Source organism: Piliocolobus tephrosceles, chromosome 4 (genome assembly GCF_002776525.5).
Source record: "Piliocolobus tephrosceles isolate RC106 chromosome 4, ASM277652v3, whole genome shotgun sequence".
NCBI lineage: Eukaryota > Metazoa > Chordata > Mammalia > Primates > Cercopithecidae > Piliocolobus > Piliocolobus tephrosceles.
The window spans coordinates 49,951,769-49,966,043 of NC_045437.1; the positions used below are offsets into that span (position 1 = coordinate 49,951,769).

Here is a 14,275-nt window from a genome sequence, read left to right on the forward strand (position 1 = left end):
ATATATATATATACACACACACACACATTATTTATATATATATACTTATTATATATTATATATATATTTTTAAGACAGTCTCACTCTGTCGCCCAGGCTGGAGTGCAGTTGTACGATCTCCGCTCACTGCAACCTCTGCCTCCTGGGTTCAAGCGATTCTTCTGCCTCAGCCTCCTGAATAGCTGGGACTACAGGCACGTGCCACCACACCCAGCTAATTTTTGTATTTTTTGTAGTTTTAGTAGAGATGGGGTTTCACCATACTGATCAGGCTGGTCTCAAACTCCTGATCTTGTGATTCACCTGCCTCGCCTCCCAAAGTGCTGGGATTACAGGTGTGAGCCACGACACCCGGCCTGCAACAGGCATATGTTATTATTGAAATAAAAAATACTTTAGGCCAGGCATGGTGGCTCATGCCCATAATCCCGTACTTTGGAAGGCCGAGGCTTGAGCTCAGGATTTCAAGACCAGCCTGGGCAACATGGAGAAACCCCAGCTCTATTTAAAAACAAAACAAACAAACAACAACTTTAAAAAACCCCATGATGTACTACTATCCACTAATTATGAGGTGAGAGAAACTTTACTAATTTCATTTATGAAAACAATGGGTTACGATGATAGAACTTGGGCCAGGCGCGGTGGCTCAAGCCTGTAATCCTAGCACTTTGGGAGGCCAAGACGGGCGGATCACGAGGTCAGGAGATCGAGACCATCCTGGCTAACACAGTGAAACCCCGTCTCTACTAAAAATACAAAAAACTAGCCGGGCGAGGTGGCGGGCACCTGTAGTCCCAGCTACTCTGGAGGCTGAGGCAGGAGAATGGCGTAAACCTGGGAGGCGGAGCTTGCAGTGAGCTGAGATCCGGCCACTGTACTCCAGCCTAGGTGACAGAGCGAGACTCCATCTCAAAAAAAAAAAAAAAAAAAAAAAAAGATGATAGAACTTAAATATTCAAGATGCCATCTTTTCATCAGCAGATCCCAATTCTTTAATATGATGTAGAAAACCACAAGGTGAAAGATAGTCTATTTTATATTTGTTTATTTCTAGGAATTGCTGGTTTATATTCTCATCTTACTTTTCTACATGACTGTTTTTTCCTTTGAGACAGAGTCCTGCTCTGTTGCCCAGGTTGGAGTACAGTGGTGTGATTTTTGGCTCACTGCAACCTCTGCCCCCTGGGTTCAAGCGATTATCATGCTTCAGTCACTCAGGTAGCTGGGATTACTGGTGTGCGCTACTACTACACCCAGCTAATTTTTTTTTGAGATGGAGTCTCACTCTGTCGCCCAGGCTGGAGTGCAGTGGCGTGATCTTGGCTCAATGCAAGCTCCGCCTCCCGGGTTCGTGCCATTCTCCTGCCTCAGCCTCCTGAGTAGCTAGGACTACAGGCGCCCACCACCACGCCTGGCTAATTTTTCGTATTTTTTTAGTACAGATGGGGTTTCACCGTGTTAGCCAGTATGGTCTCAATCTCCTGACCTTGTGATCCACCCACCTCGGCCTCCCAAAGTGCTGGGATTACAGGTGTAAGCCACCACGCCTGGCCTAATTTTTTTTTTTTTTTCGTAGGGGAGGACAGAGTCTCGCTCTGTTGCCCAGGCTGGAGTGCAATGGCATGATCTCAGCTCACTGCAACCTCCACCTACTGGGTTCAAGCCACTCTCCTGCCTCAGCCTCCCAAGTAGCTTGGATTATAGGTGCCTGCCACCATGCTTGGCTAATTTTTTGTATTTTTAGTAGAGATGGGGTTTCACCATGTTAGCCAGGATGGTCTCGATCTCCTGACCTCGTGATCTGCCTGCCTCAGCCTCTCAAAGTGCTGGGATTACAGGTGTGAGCCACCGCACCCGACCCTAATTTTTGTATTTTTAGTAGAGATGGGCTTTCACCATGTTGGCCAGGCTGACCTTGAACTCCTGGCCTCAAGTGATCTGCCCACCTCAGCCTCTCAAAGTGCTGGATTACAGGCATGAGCCACCATGCCCAGCTAAGATTGTCTTTTTCTTGACTTAAAGTATTATGCATAGTAAGCCTTTGCCTGTTTATATGTGTTCCAAATGTTTTTTCCTGGTCTGCCTTTTGTGTTTTATATTTGTTAATGAAATCTTCCACCAACTGGCAATTTTCAACTGGTCAAATTTGCAAATTTTATCCTCCCTTTTCGGCTTCTGGTTTCAAGTATATTAAAAAGGCTTTTCCTATCTTTGTGATTATAAACATATTTTTCTGGCCAGGCGTGGTGGCTCACACCTCTAATCCCAGCACTTTGGGAGGCCGAGGTGGGTGGATAGCTTGAGGTCAGGAGTTCAAGACCAGCCTCGCCAAAATGGCGAAACCCCATCTGTACTAAAATACAAAAATTAGCTGGGTGTGGTAGGCCTGTAATCCCAGCAACTTGGGAGGCTGAGGCAGGAGAATCACTTGAACCTGGGAGGCGGAGGTTGCAGTGAGCTGGGATCGCACCCCTCCACTCTAGCCTGGCAACAGAGCAAGACTCCCTCTCAAAAAACAAACAAAAATATTTTTCTGTTTAGTAGTTTCATAATTTTTTTGTCATTTACATATTTAATCCACTGGAAATGTATTTTTATGTAATATGGCATAGGAGATAATAGCTTTTTTTTTCCCCACCAAGTAGAGAAGTAATTAATCGAAAGTTGGTTATTTATGTCAACTATTTCTACCCAGTGATCTAAAATACCATCTTTGCTATATACTGAATTCCATAAACCCTGTGTCTGTTTCTGGACAACCTATTTTTTTTTCTTCTTTTATGCTATATACCATAATTCTTCATTTATTTTCATTTTTTATTATTTCTTCTTTTACAGACAACTTATTATTATTATTGTTACTTTTTTTTTTTTTTTTTTGCGCTGCCCAGGAAACAATCCCAGGTCACAAGAATGGGAACTTATTATTTTTTTAAAAGTTGATTTATGTCTTTATTCTTGTGCAAGGACCAAACTATTAGTTTTGTCACATAATTCTGTTACTTTATAATTACAAAGTAGGATCCTATTAATTAATTCTGTATATTTTCTTAGTCTCAAGCACTAACTCTTCCAAGTAAGTTCCAAATAATTTTAGAACATCACAAACTATAAACAAAAATACCCAATGAAGGCAACTAAATTGAAATCTAAATAAAATAAAATCAACATCATTATAATAAAGAGTCTTTTCATTCAAGAAAATCTCATCCATCTATTCAGTCACTGTTTTATGTCCTTTAAATAAAACTGTATTTTTCTCATTTATACCTTGCATATTTCTTGTTAGGTCAACTTATTAAATTTTAAATGCTACTTTATATTTCTTTTTTGGCCTCTTTTTGTTTTATTATTTATTTGGTTGTCTGTTTTATTTCCAGCAAAGACCTCAAAAATGTGATTTTCTTTTTTTTTTTTTTTTTTTTTTTTTTTTTTGTTGAGACGGAGTCTTGCTCTGTCGCCCAGGCTGGAGTGCAGTGGCCGGATCTCAGCTCACTGCAAGCTCCGCCTCCCGGGTTTACGCCATTCTCCTGCCTCAGCCTCCCAAGTAGCTGGGACTACAGGCGCCCGCCACCTCGCCCGGCTAGTTTTTTTTTGTATTTTTAGTAGGGACGGGGTTTCACCGTGATAGCCAGGATGGTCTTGATCTCCTGACCTCGTGATCCACCCGTCTCGGCCTCCCAAAGTGCTGGGATTACAGGCTTGAGCCACCGCGCCCGGCCAAAAATGTGATTTTCAAGGAAGAAAGTAGTGAAGAAATTACATACAGTACCTTTTCTAAAGCAATATGTAGTTCTTTTTCATATTCTGGTGGCAATCTCAGGAGTAGAACCTGGCAGGCATCTTTAATCAGTGGAACAACACTGAGAAATATTAATATAGCAATAAAAAGAGAACAGAGCGGGTCAGCGATGAACCATCCAAACTGCTCTATAAGAATTGTGGATACAATCACACCAATGCTGCCAAGTGTATCTGCCAAAACATGTAGAAATACACCTACAAATAAAATATACAAGGGCATTAAAAATTAAGGCACATCTAATTTAGTTTTTTAATACATTCTACCAATATTACTGGATACCTACAGTGCACCACATACTTTGCTACTGGCTAGTACTTCAAAATGCCTAAAACATGATCACTGCTCTCAAGGAATTTAGAATACAGTGGTAAAAATATAAGGACATGGGCACTCATGACACAGCGTGCTCAATTTAAGGTGTACTTTGTCTGGAAAGGCTTCCCAAAAATCATACTTGAGGCAAGTTTTGACATTACCCAAATTACTTATATTAAGCAATCAGAATAAACCATTAATCATAATAAATGATTAGTACTTCCTCCATTTTTTTTATAGTGCAATAAAAATTTCTAAAAAAGGAGTAAGAATTTCCTTTTTGTAATGAGGGTTCATAATAGCACACTGTGTTTACCTTGCAACTAATATCTATTCAGCCGTTACTATGAAAAGGACTCTATAATTATTATCATTTAAACACTAACATTTAAGAACAAATATATTTTCATTTTCTTTTTTTTTTTTTGGATACAGAGTCTCACTCTGTTGCCCGGGCTGGAGTAAAGTGGTGTAATCTCGGCTCACGGCAACCTCCACCTCCCAGGTTCAAGGGATTTTCGTGCCTCAGCCTCCTGAGTAGCTGAGACTGACTACAGGCGCCTGCCACCACACCAAGCTGGTTTGTATTTTTAGTAGAGACAGAGTTTCGCCATGCTGGAGGGACAGGTCTTGAACTCCAGACCTCAGGTGATCTGCCTACCTCGGCCTCCCAAAGTGCTAGGATTACGGATGTGAGCCACTGTGCCTGGCCTCATTTTCTTTTTAAAAAGTTTTCTGTGATGGCCGGGCATGGTGGCTCACACCTGTAATCCCAACACTTTGGGAGGCTGAGATGGGCGGATCATCTGAGGTCGGGAGTTTGAGGCTAGCTTGATCAACATGGAGAAAACCCATCTCTACTAAAAAACAAAAACAAAAACAAAAACAAAATTAGCTGGGTGTGGTAGTGCATGCCTGTAATCCCAGCTACTCAGGAGGCTAAGGCAGGAGAATCACTTGAACCCAGGAGGCGGAGGTTGTGGTGAGCCGCGATTGTGCCATTGCACTCCAGCTTTGCAACAAGAGCAAAACTCCATCTCAAAAGAAAAAAAAAAAAAAATTTCTGTGACATCAGAATTCCTGCTATATTTTTATTTTCATTTTAAATTTTTTTTTTGTTCTACAGCAAGATTCATTTTCATTAAAATTTTTAAAATTTTATTGTGGTAAGAACAATTAACAAGAAAATTTTAAGTGCACAAAACATTATCAATGACTTTAGGTACAATGTTGTACAGCAGATCTCTAGAACTTGTTCGTCTTGCCATTAATACTTTATACCTGTGGGTTAGTGACCTCCATTTCCCCCTCATCCTAGCCACCATCAATCTATCCTTTGGTTCTATGAATTTCATTCCATGTAAGTGGAAGCATGCAGTATCTATCTTTCCATGACTGGCTTATTTCACTTGGCATAATGTCCTTAAAGTTCATCTATGTTATCACATATTATAGAACTTATTTATTTATTTATTTTTCAAAATTAGATGCCATGCTAATCTTTGCTGTACTCTTCTAATGTTAGTATATGTGTTGCCAAAAAAAGCATAAAATGTCCCTTTTTAAATTTTTTTTTTTTTCTTTTTTGAGATGGAGTCTCGCTGTGTCTCCCAGGCTGGAGTGCAGTAGTGCAATCTTGGCTCACTGCAACCTCTGCCTCCTGGGTTCAAGGGATTCTCCGGCCTCGGCCTCCTGAGTAGCTGGGATTACAGGCACCCACCACCATGCCCGGCTAATTTTTGAATTTTTAGTAGAGATAGGGTTTCACCATATTGGCCAGGCTGGTCTCAAACTCCTGTCCTCAGGTGGTATTCCCGCCTCAGCTTCCCAAATTGCTGGGATTAACAGGCGTGAACCACCGCGCCCCCAACCAGAATGTCCCTCTTTTTAAAGGCTGAAAAATATTTAATTTTATGTGTATTCAGGTAAGAGTATTTTCTATAGTGATAGCTTCAGACCTTTCTTTTTTTTTTTTTTTTTTTTTTTTGAGGCGGAGTCTCGCTCTGTCGCCCGGACTGGAGTGCAGTGGCCGGATCTCAGCTCACTGCAAGCTCTGCCTCCCGGGTTTATGCCATTCTCCTGCCTCAGCCTCCCGAGTAGCTGGGACTACAGGCGCCCGCCACCTCGCCCGGCTAGTTTTTTTGTATTTTTTTTAGTAGAGACGGGGTTTCACCGTGTTAGCCAGGATGGTCTCGATCTCCTGACCTCGTGATCCACCCGTCTCGGCCTCCCAAAGTGCTGGGATTACAGGCTTGAGCCACCGCGCCCGGCCACCTTTCTTTTACTCACAGATTGCTTTTTAAAAATCATATCATACCAGAAGCCCAAAACTTAATACAAATAAACACAGAGGGTCAATTTAGAACACAGTCGAAAAGTAGGATAATATTTTGCAAGGACTCACCCCTCATGTTAGCATTCATGCCTCCGCCTGCAGATCCGTGGCTGTGACCATGCCCATGGTCACTGTGTCCATGCATATGATGTGAATGGTTGTGATCAGATGAGTGACAGCTTCCTTGAGAAGCTCCATGGGCATGGCTATGGGCATGGCTAAAGGCACAGATACCAATAAGGTTTACTATCAGCCCTCCAACTGAGACTGGCTAGTAAAAGGGAGAAAAAAAACGCTTTAAATTAGTAATTTAAAAATAAACTTGTTATTTAAAAGTTATTATATAGCTATATGTTTTTCTGTTTACAGTTTTGAAAGTATTCACAGTAAAACTTTACTAGGTTTCAGTAAGTCCAAATTTTAAAAATATGAATTTTAGAACATTTTAGAAGAAACATTTTAACTTTCAAATATCAAGCAAAATTGGTAAGTAGAGGAATTTGGACTTATTTCAATTAAGAATGGTATGTACTTGGTTTATGGTTTATGTATAAATTAATGATGCCAAGTTTTGTTTTAAGTACTGCTTACTAGGGCAAGCATACACTGTACCTGAAATCTTGTTCATATTACTAGGTAAATTTGAACAGTTCATATGCAAATAATGATAATTTATTAATGAGCAGATTCCAAATATGGTCTTATTATGTCTTAAACACAGTAAAATTTTCCAAAGTAAAACAAGTATAATGAAAAAGCAAACATACAATAGTAATCTCTCATTTATTTAAACTAAAAACAAACTTTTTTCTTTGGTAGAGACAGGGTCTACGTTGCCCAGGCTGTCCTCAAACTCCTGGGCTCAAGCAATCTTCCTGCCTTGGCCTCCAAAAGTGTTGGGATTATGGGATTACAGGCATGAGCCACTATGCCTGGTCTCTCATTTTTTTCTTAACAAAGTGAATGAAATTACTTTAATTTAATGGTGCCACAATAACACTCCAAAGGATAAACAAAGTTACTTATCCTTGATTATCTGCTCTTACAAAATGATCTTGAATAGTAGTAGCTCAGGGTGTTAATTTGCCTACATCTACAATTTAAAGCAATCCATTTGTTTTATAAAAGGAAAATATAAAGTGAGAAGGACAAATACTTTTAATTACTTTTCAAAAGTAGTAAGAGATTTACTTTGTTAAATGTGTAGGGAGGTTATTTACTTCTTCCTGTGATTGGGACCATTTGACTCCAGATTTTAAAATGTCATTAGGCTTTATAAGCTTGTAGATGGTTAATGACTTTGAATGAAACCAAGTACTGCTTACAGAGACTCCATCATCTCATAAGTACTCCTTCTCCCCTACTGAAAAATACATCATCATTGTGTATTTTATCAGGAAAATAAAAATGTAGAAGATGAAAGTCTCCTGTAATTCTACCACCAAGGGTTAGTCATGCTTAAAATGGTATATTTTCCATCTATGTACTAACATACATACACATAACACCCTTTAAAACCAACAATGTAATCATAATACTCTTTTACAATTTTTTTCTTATTTTGAGACAGAGATTTGCTCTGTCGCCCAGGCTGAAGTGCAGTGGCACGATCCCAGCTTATTGAAACCTCCGCCTCCCAGGTTCAAGCGATTCTCTTGCCTCAGCCACCCAAGCAGGTGGGATTATAGGCCTGGCCTGGCCTGGCCTGCAGTTTGTTTTTCACTAGTACATTTTGTAAATATTTTCATGCCAGTATATACAGATATATCTCATTCTTTTCAGTAGCTCCATAGTATTCTATTATATAGATAACAATTTTATTTAATTACTTTTTTCACTGGTGGACAGTGAATTGTTTCCAGTTTTTCACTATTATAAATAAGGGTACAATGAATCATGTACTACCTTTTTTTTTTTTTTGACAGTCTGTCACCCAGGCTGGAGTACAGTGGCACAACCTGGACTCACTGAAGCCTCTGCCACCTGGTTCAAGTGATTCTCCTGCCTCAGCCTCCCAACTAGCTGGGATTACAGGTGTGTGCCACCACGTCCAGCTAATTTTTGTATTTTCAGTAGAGATGGGGTTTCACTATGTGGACCAGACTGGTCTCAAACTCCTGACCTCAGGTGATCCAACCACCTCAGCCTCCCAAAGTGCTGGGATTACAGGCGTGAGTCACCGCACCCGGACTGAATCATGTACTTCTATATGTTTGTGTGAATGTTTATGTATGATAAATATTAAATGTCAAAGGATACAAGCTCTTAAAAATCCAAAAAAGTCTATTTTTCCAAACTTATTCTAGAAACATTTTACTCATGTATGCTTCCACCAGCAAGACTCAGAGCTGCTTTTAGTTATTTAACAACTGAGTTCCTATGACAAGCCAGGTGCTAGAACTTACGAGTTAATAATACATAATTCAGGTCCTGAAGATACTTATATATCTTAATTGTGGAAGAATGACAAATTAAACAACTGCAACTGAATGTTGCTAAAAGAAGAATGCACAATGAGAATACTGAGAAAAGGAATCTAACAAACTTTGAGGAGATAAGAGGGGGATTAAAAGAAAGTATTTACAAAAATTAGCTGGGCGTGGTGGTGGGCGTCTATAGTCCCAGCTACTCAGGGGGATGAGACAGGAGAATCGCTTGAACCCGGGAGGCGGAGGTTACAGTGAGCCGAGATTGTGTTACTGCACTCCAGCCTGGGTGACAGAGCAAGACCCTGTCTCAAAAAAAAAAAAAAAGAAAAAAAGTATTTCACTAGAGGAGACACATAAGCAAAATCTTGACAGAGGCTGAAGGGCAGAAGTACGGAAAGGACATGCCAACTACAAGAAACAGCACATGTAAAGCTTTGGTGGTAGAGGGAGAACATTAAAAGTTGCTACAGCTGGCCAGGCACAGTGGCTCATGCCTGTAATCCCAGCACTTTGGGATGCCAAGGCGGGAGGGCTTGAGGTCAGTAGTTCGTGACCAGCCTGGTCAACATGGTGAAACCCTGTCTCTACAAAATATACGAAAATTAGCTGGGTGTGGTGGCACATGCCTGTAATCCCAACTACTCGGGAGGCTGAGGCATGAGAATCCCTTGAGCCTGGGAGGTGGAGGTTGCAGTGAGCTGAGATCGTGCCACTGCACTCCAGCCTGGAAAACAGAGACTCTGCCTCAAAAAAAAAAAAAAAAGAGAGAATTTCTAAGAGGAAGTAGTATAAATGTGAACAGCAAGATAGGAAGTCATATTGATATAAATAAAAAATAAAATAAAATCTTCTTAGAGTAATAACTACTTTAGGATAGAAAAAACTATGTAAGTATGACTAGAAATTCAAATAGGAAAATAAAAAGACTTACTGTTAACATGTGAGTGTCTAATTCTGGAGGATCAATCAATCTAGCCACTGACTCCATAAACACAAAGAACGCTATTACTATTAGAAAAAGTCCATTAATAAATCCAGACAGAATTTCTATTCGGCCGTACCTAAAAACATAGAACATTTTTCAGAAAAGAAAAATGGCAAATATTTTTAAAGTACAAACTTTATAAATGAGGAAACAAGTCCAAATTTTCATACTACTAAATAATTAATAATATTAGAAAGTTAGCAATATTTTAAATATCATATTAATGCCTGGAAGGTCCTTCGTATAGCTAGATATATATAGACATATATATCTATATCTATATCTATATATATATATATTTGTTTGTTAAAATTTTACATATTCATCAAAGTCCTTCTTTATGGTCTCTCTTTTTTTTTTTTTTTGAGACGGAGTCTCACTCTGTCGCCCAGGCTGGAGTGCAGTGGCACAATCTTGGCTCGCTGCAAGCTCTGCCTCCCGGGTTCACACTATTCTCCTGCTTCAGCCTCCCAAGTAGCTGGGACTACAGGTACCCAGCACCATGCCTGGCTAATTTTTTTGTATTTCTAGTACAAAGAGACGGGGTTTCACCATGTTAGCCAGGATGGTCTCATCTCCTGACCTCGTGATCCGCCTGCCTTGGCCTCCCAAAGTGCTGGGATTACAGGCATTAGTCACTGCACCCGGCCCTCTCTCTTTTTTTTTTTTGAGACATAGTCTCAGTTGCCCAAGCTGGAGTGCAGTGGTGCGATCTTGGCTCACTGCAACCTCTGCCTTCTGGGTTCAAGAGATTCTCCTGCCTCAGCCTCCCGAGTAGCTGGGGCTACAGGTGCGTGCCACCATACCCGGCTAATTTTTGTATTTTTAGTACAGACGAGGTTTCACCATGTTGGCCAGGCTGGTCTCGAACTCCTGACCTCAGGTGATCTGCCTGTCTTGGCCTCCCAAAGTGCTAGGATTACAGGCATGAGCCACCATGCTCAGCCAAGGGAGCATAATCTTTGAGCTTAATTCCATTCAGTATTTATCCATTCTGAATAATTTATCCATTCTGAATAATTTAATACTGAATTCCATTCAGTATTAAATGCCCAATTAATATCCCCTTATTTATTTTACATTTTTTAAAAATGAAGATTTGGAAATTATTTGTACTAAAAGTAATATAAGTAATATAATTCTGTTCCTTAACATGGACTTTGCACTTAAGATATACCACTTCAACAGTCAATGTACCTACCCATAGGAGAAAATCCGAGTGGCTTTCCACCTACTCATCAGGGCAGCAAAAAGTCCCATGACCAAAGCAGAGCAGTCAAAGAGCATGTGAAATCCATCTGAGATCAGGCCCAGACTGTTCGTCAACACGCCGTAGAATAATTCCACAAAGGTAAAAAGCTAAAAATATCACACACACACACAAAAGGGAGGAGTATGTTGGGAACTATGTTTCAGTTAGGAGGATTTTAACCCTTAATTATCCAAATTTACTTGAAGATCTGCTATAATTGTTTTTTTTTTTTTTTTTTTTTTTTGAGACGGAGTCTTGCTCTGTCGCCCAGGCTAGAGTGCAGTGGCCGGATCTCAGCTCACCGCAACCTCTGCCTCCTGGGTTCACGCCATTCTCCTGCCTCAGCCTCCCGAGTGGCTGGGACCACAGGCGCCCACCATCTCGCCCGGCTAATTTTTTTTGTATTTTTAGTAGAGACGGGGTTTCACCGTGTTAGCCAGGAGGGTCTTGATCTCCTCACCTCGTGATCCGCCCGTCTCGGCCTCCCAAAGTGCTGGGATTACAGGCTTGAGCCACCGCGCCCGGCCTATAATTGTTTAGTTATTTAACTACCACTTATATTAGAAACCCTATTTCACACGAATTGTAAAAAAACTAAGATAAATCCATTTTACAAACTACTAAATTGTAAAAAACTTAGATAAATCCATTTTACAAACTATTTAAAAATGGTTTTGTTTATATGTCTATAAAAATAATAAACTAGGTTATAAAATGTTAGCAATAGGTGATTTGTAACACTGATTGCTAATAGTGAGATCCTGTAAGTTATTAGAATTCTTTAAATGCTACTATATTTACTGATTTGAAGGAACATACCAAATCAATGCTTCTGAAATGCCTCACAAATTGTTTGCTTAAATGGCTGGGCATAGTGGCACACGACTTAAGAATTGCCTAAGTAGTCTGAATATGATCTCGTAATCTTGCTATTATACTTAGAAGAAATTTAAATTTTAGCCCATCTTATTATCAGAAATTTGGGAAGTACTAAACTTATACAAGAACTATCAAAATTAAAATATTATGCTCTTAGGATATGCCAATTAACATTTAAAAATCTTACCAGATTCAAGCACAAGAAGTAAAAGATCTGCCTAGAGTCACTCTCCTCAAGAATTTGTTTTAGTGATTCCTTAATAAACCTAGGGATTGATTGAGAGCTATGCTGAAAAGCGTCACCCATGAAGTTATAAAGAGGTGTTCCTTCAGGAGAATATCCAATAAGGGTACCTTTTTGTCCTCTCTTAGAGGGAGATGATAAGATATTGGCAGCTACAAAGAGAAAAAAAGAATATTGTTTAAATTTTAGAAGTTTAAGCTACCAAAACCAACACAGTAACTGTCAGCACTAAACGCAAGCACTGAAAAATTTCCCAAATTAAGTAAATGATTTGACCATCAAAATCCGTAAATAGAAATTTGTTAAAATAAAAACAAGGGGGAAAATGCTTACACAAAATGAAGAATATAGCACTCACTACCACTCCTCCAGACAGGACGTGTTCAGTGCTCTCCTGGTGTGCTGCTTTGTTCATAGCCCGAAGCTGGTCTGTTATTGGATGTGTCCAAAAATTTCCAAAAAGGAGAGCACTAATAAAAATGGGAAAGGATCCATAACGAGCACATTTGGAAACTTCCATTTTGACTGAACAAATGGAATCCACATAGAAATCCAGGATCATGACAAAAAAGATAACCGTTGCAAAAGGCATAATGAGAGAAAACCAAGACTCGACTTTACTCTAGAAATTAAAAAAAATAATTGTCAAGACTATACATGTATAAAGTTCACATCTTACAAGATGTTTCTGTTAATCTTTTAATATATAAATAACCGCATGATTCAATATGATTCATAATATGCCAACATATAAAAGCTGTAAGATATTGGTACATTTTCTCAGTATTCTCCAAAGTTTTAAAAAACAAAAGCACTATTATGTAATCATTCGATAAACACTAGGCGACACACAATCCTTAAGCCTAACACATGGTTAATTGCTGCTTCTTCAAATGATTCTTTTGGGCCATAGGAATGTGAGGGTTATATAAATGTAATAGCCTTTGATTTGTATTTTCTACAAACAATAAAATTAACTCCAAATTAAAAAAAAAAAAAACTACAAAGAAAAAGCAAAGACAATTTAAGCCACTTTCAACCTCAAATTAAAATACAATTTATTGAATATAGTGAACTAAAAATTTAATAGCAATTCATTTTACTAGCAATTTATTTATTTATTTTGAGACAGAGTCTCGCTCTGTCGCCCAGGCTGGAGTGCAGTGGCCGGATCTCAGCTCACTGCAAGTTCCACCTCCCGGGTTTACGCCATTCTCCTGCCTCAGCCTCCCAAGTAGCTGGGACTACAGGCACCCACCACCTCGCCTGGCTAGTTTTTTGTATTTTTTTTAGTAGAGACGGGGTTTCACCATGTTAGCCAGGATGGTCTCGATCTCCTGACCTCGTGATCCGCCCGTCTCAGCCTCCCAAAGTGCTGGGATTACAGGCTTGAGCCACCGCGCCCGGCTTACTAGCAATTTAATAGCAATAAATTCTTGCTCTTATCTTACCTCAGTTGTCACAGAAAGAACAATGACCCATGGGCACAAGAGAAGCACAGAAACAAGATGAGATAAAGCCTGAAGACGTTTAGCTCCACCAACGTCGATAGAGAGCTTTCTGGAAGCTGTATGAAAACCAACTTTACAACACAAAGCCAGTACTAGCAATAATACTCCACCCTGTAAGTAAAAATTAGATAAGTCTCATTAGAAACACATACAGTTCAATAGTCAATCCTTAAATACATGATGTTTTGTTTTGTATTTTTTCCCCAGAGACGGGGTCTTGCTATGTCACCCAGGCTGAAGTATAGTGGCATGATCACAGCTCACTGCAGCCTCAAACTCCTGTGATCAAAGAGATCCTCCTGTCTCAGCCTCCCAAGTAGCTGGGACTACTGGCACACACCACCACACCAGGCTAACATAATATTTAAAGAAATGAAACTAGTATATTTTTCCCATATACTGAGTTACTTAACTACTTAAATGGCAGGCAATGTTATAAATGAATGGTAATTTTTTTTTATTGAGACAGAGTTTCACTTTTGTTGCCCAGGCTGAAGTGCAATGGCGCAACGTTGGC

At 39.6% G+C, this 14,275-nt stretch overlaps 1 protein-coding gene across 1 annotated transcript in view; it reads right to left on the reverse strand.

Moving 5' to 3' along the window:
• The window catches only part of SLC30A5 (solute carrier family 30 member 5), a 40,266-nt gene that overhangs the window by 4,165 nt on the left and 21,826 nt on the right, over nucleotides 1-14,275 (reverse strand). Inside the window, exons 8-14 of the mRNA XM_023207900.3 lie at nucleotides 13,699-13,869; nucleotides 12,581-12,869; nucleotides 12,191-12,399; nucleotides 11,074-11,231; nucleotides 9,819-9,948; nucleotides 6,528-6,729; nucleotides 3,776-4,002 (exon numbers count right to left, since the gene is read on the reverse strand). Of these exons, the coding sequence (XP_023063668.1) occupies nucleotides 3,776-4,002; nucleotides 6,528-6,729; nucleotides 9,819-9,948; nucleotides 11,074-11,231; nucleotides 12,191-12,399; nucleotides 12,581-12,869; nucleotides 13,699-13,869 (1,386 nt within the window). The remainder of the gene's footprint in view (nucleotides 1-3,775; nucleotides 4,003-6,527; nucleotides 6,730-9,818; nucleotides 9,949-11,073; nucleotides 11,232-12,190; nucleotides 12,400-12,580; nucleotides 12,870-13,698; nucleotides 13,870-14,275) is intronic.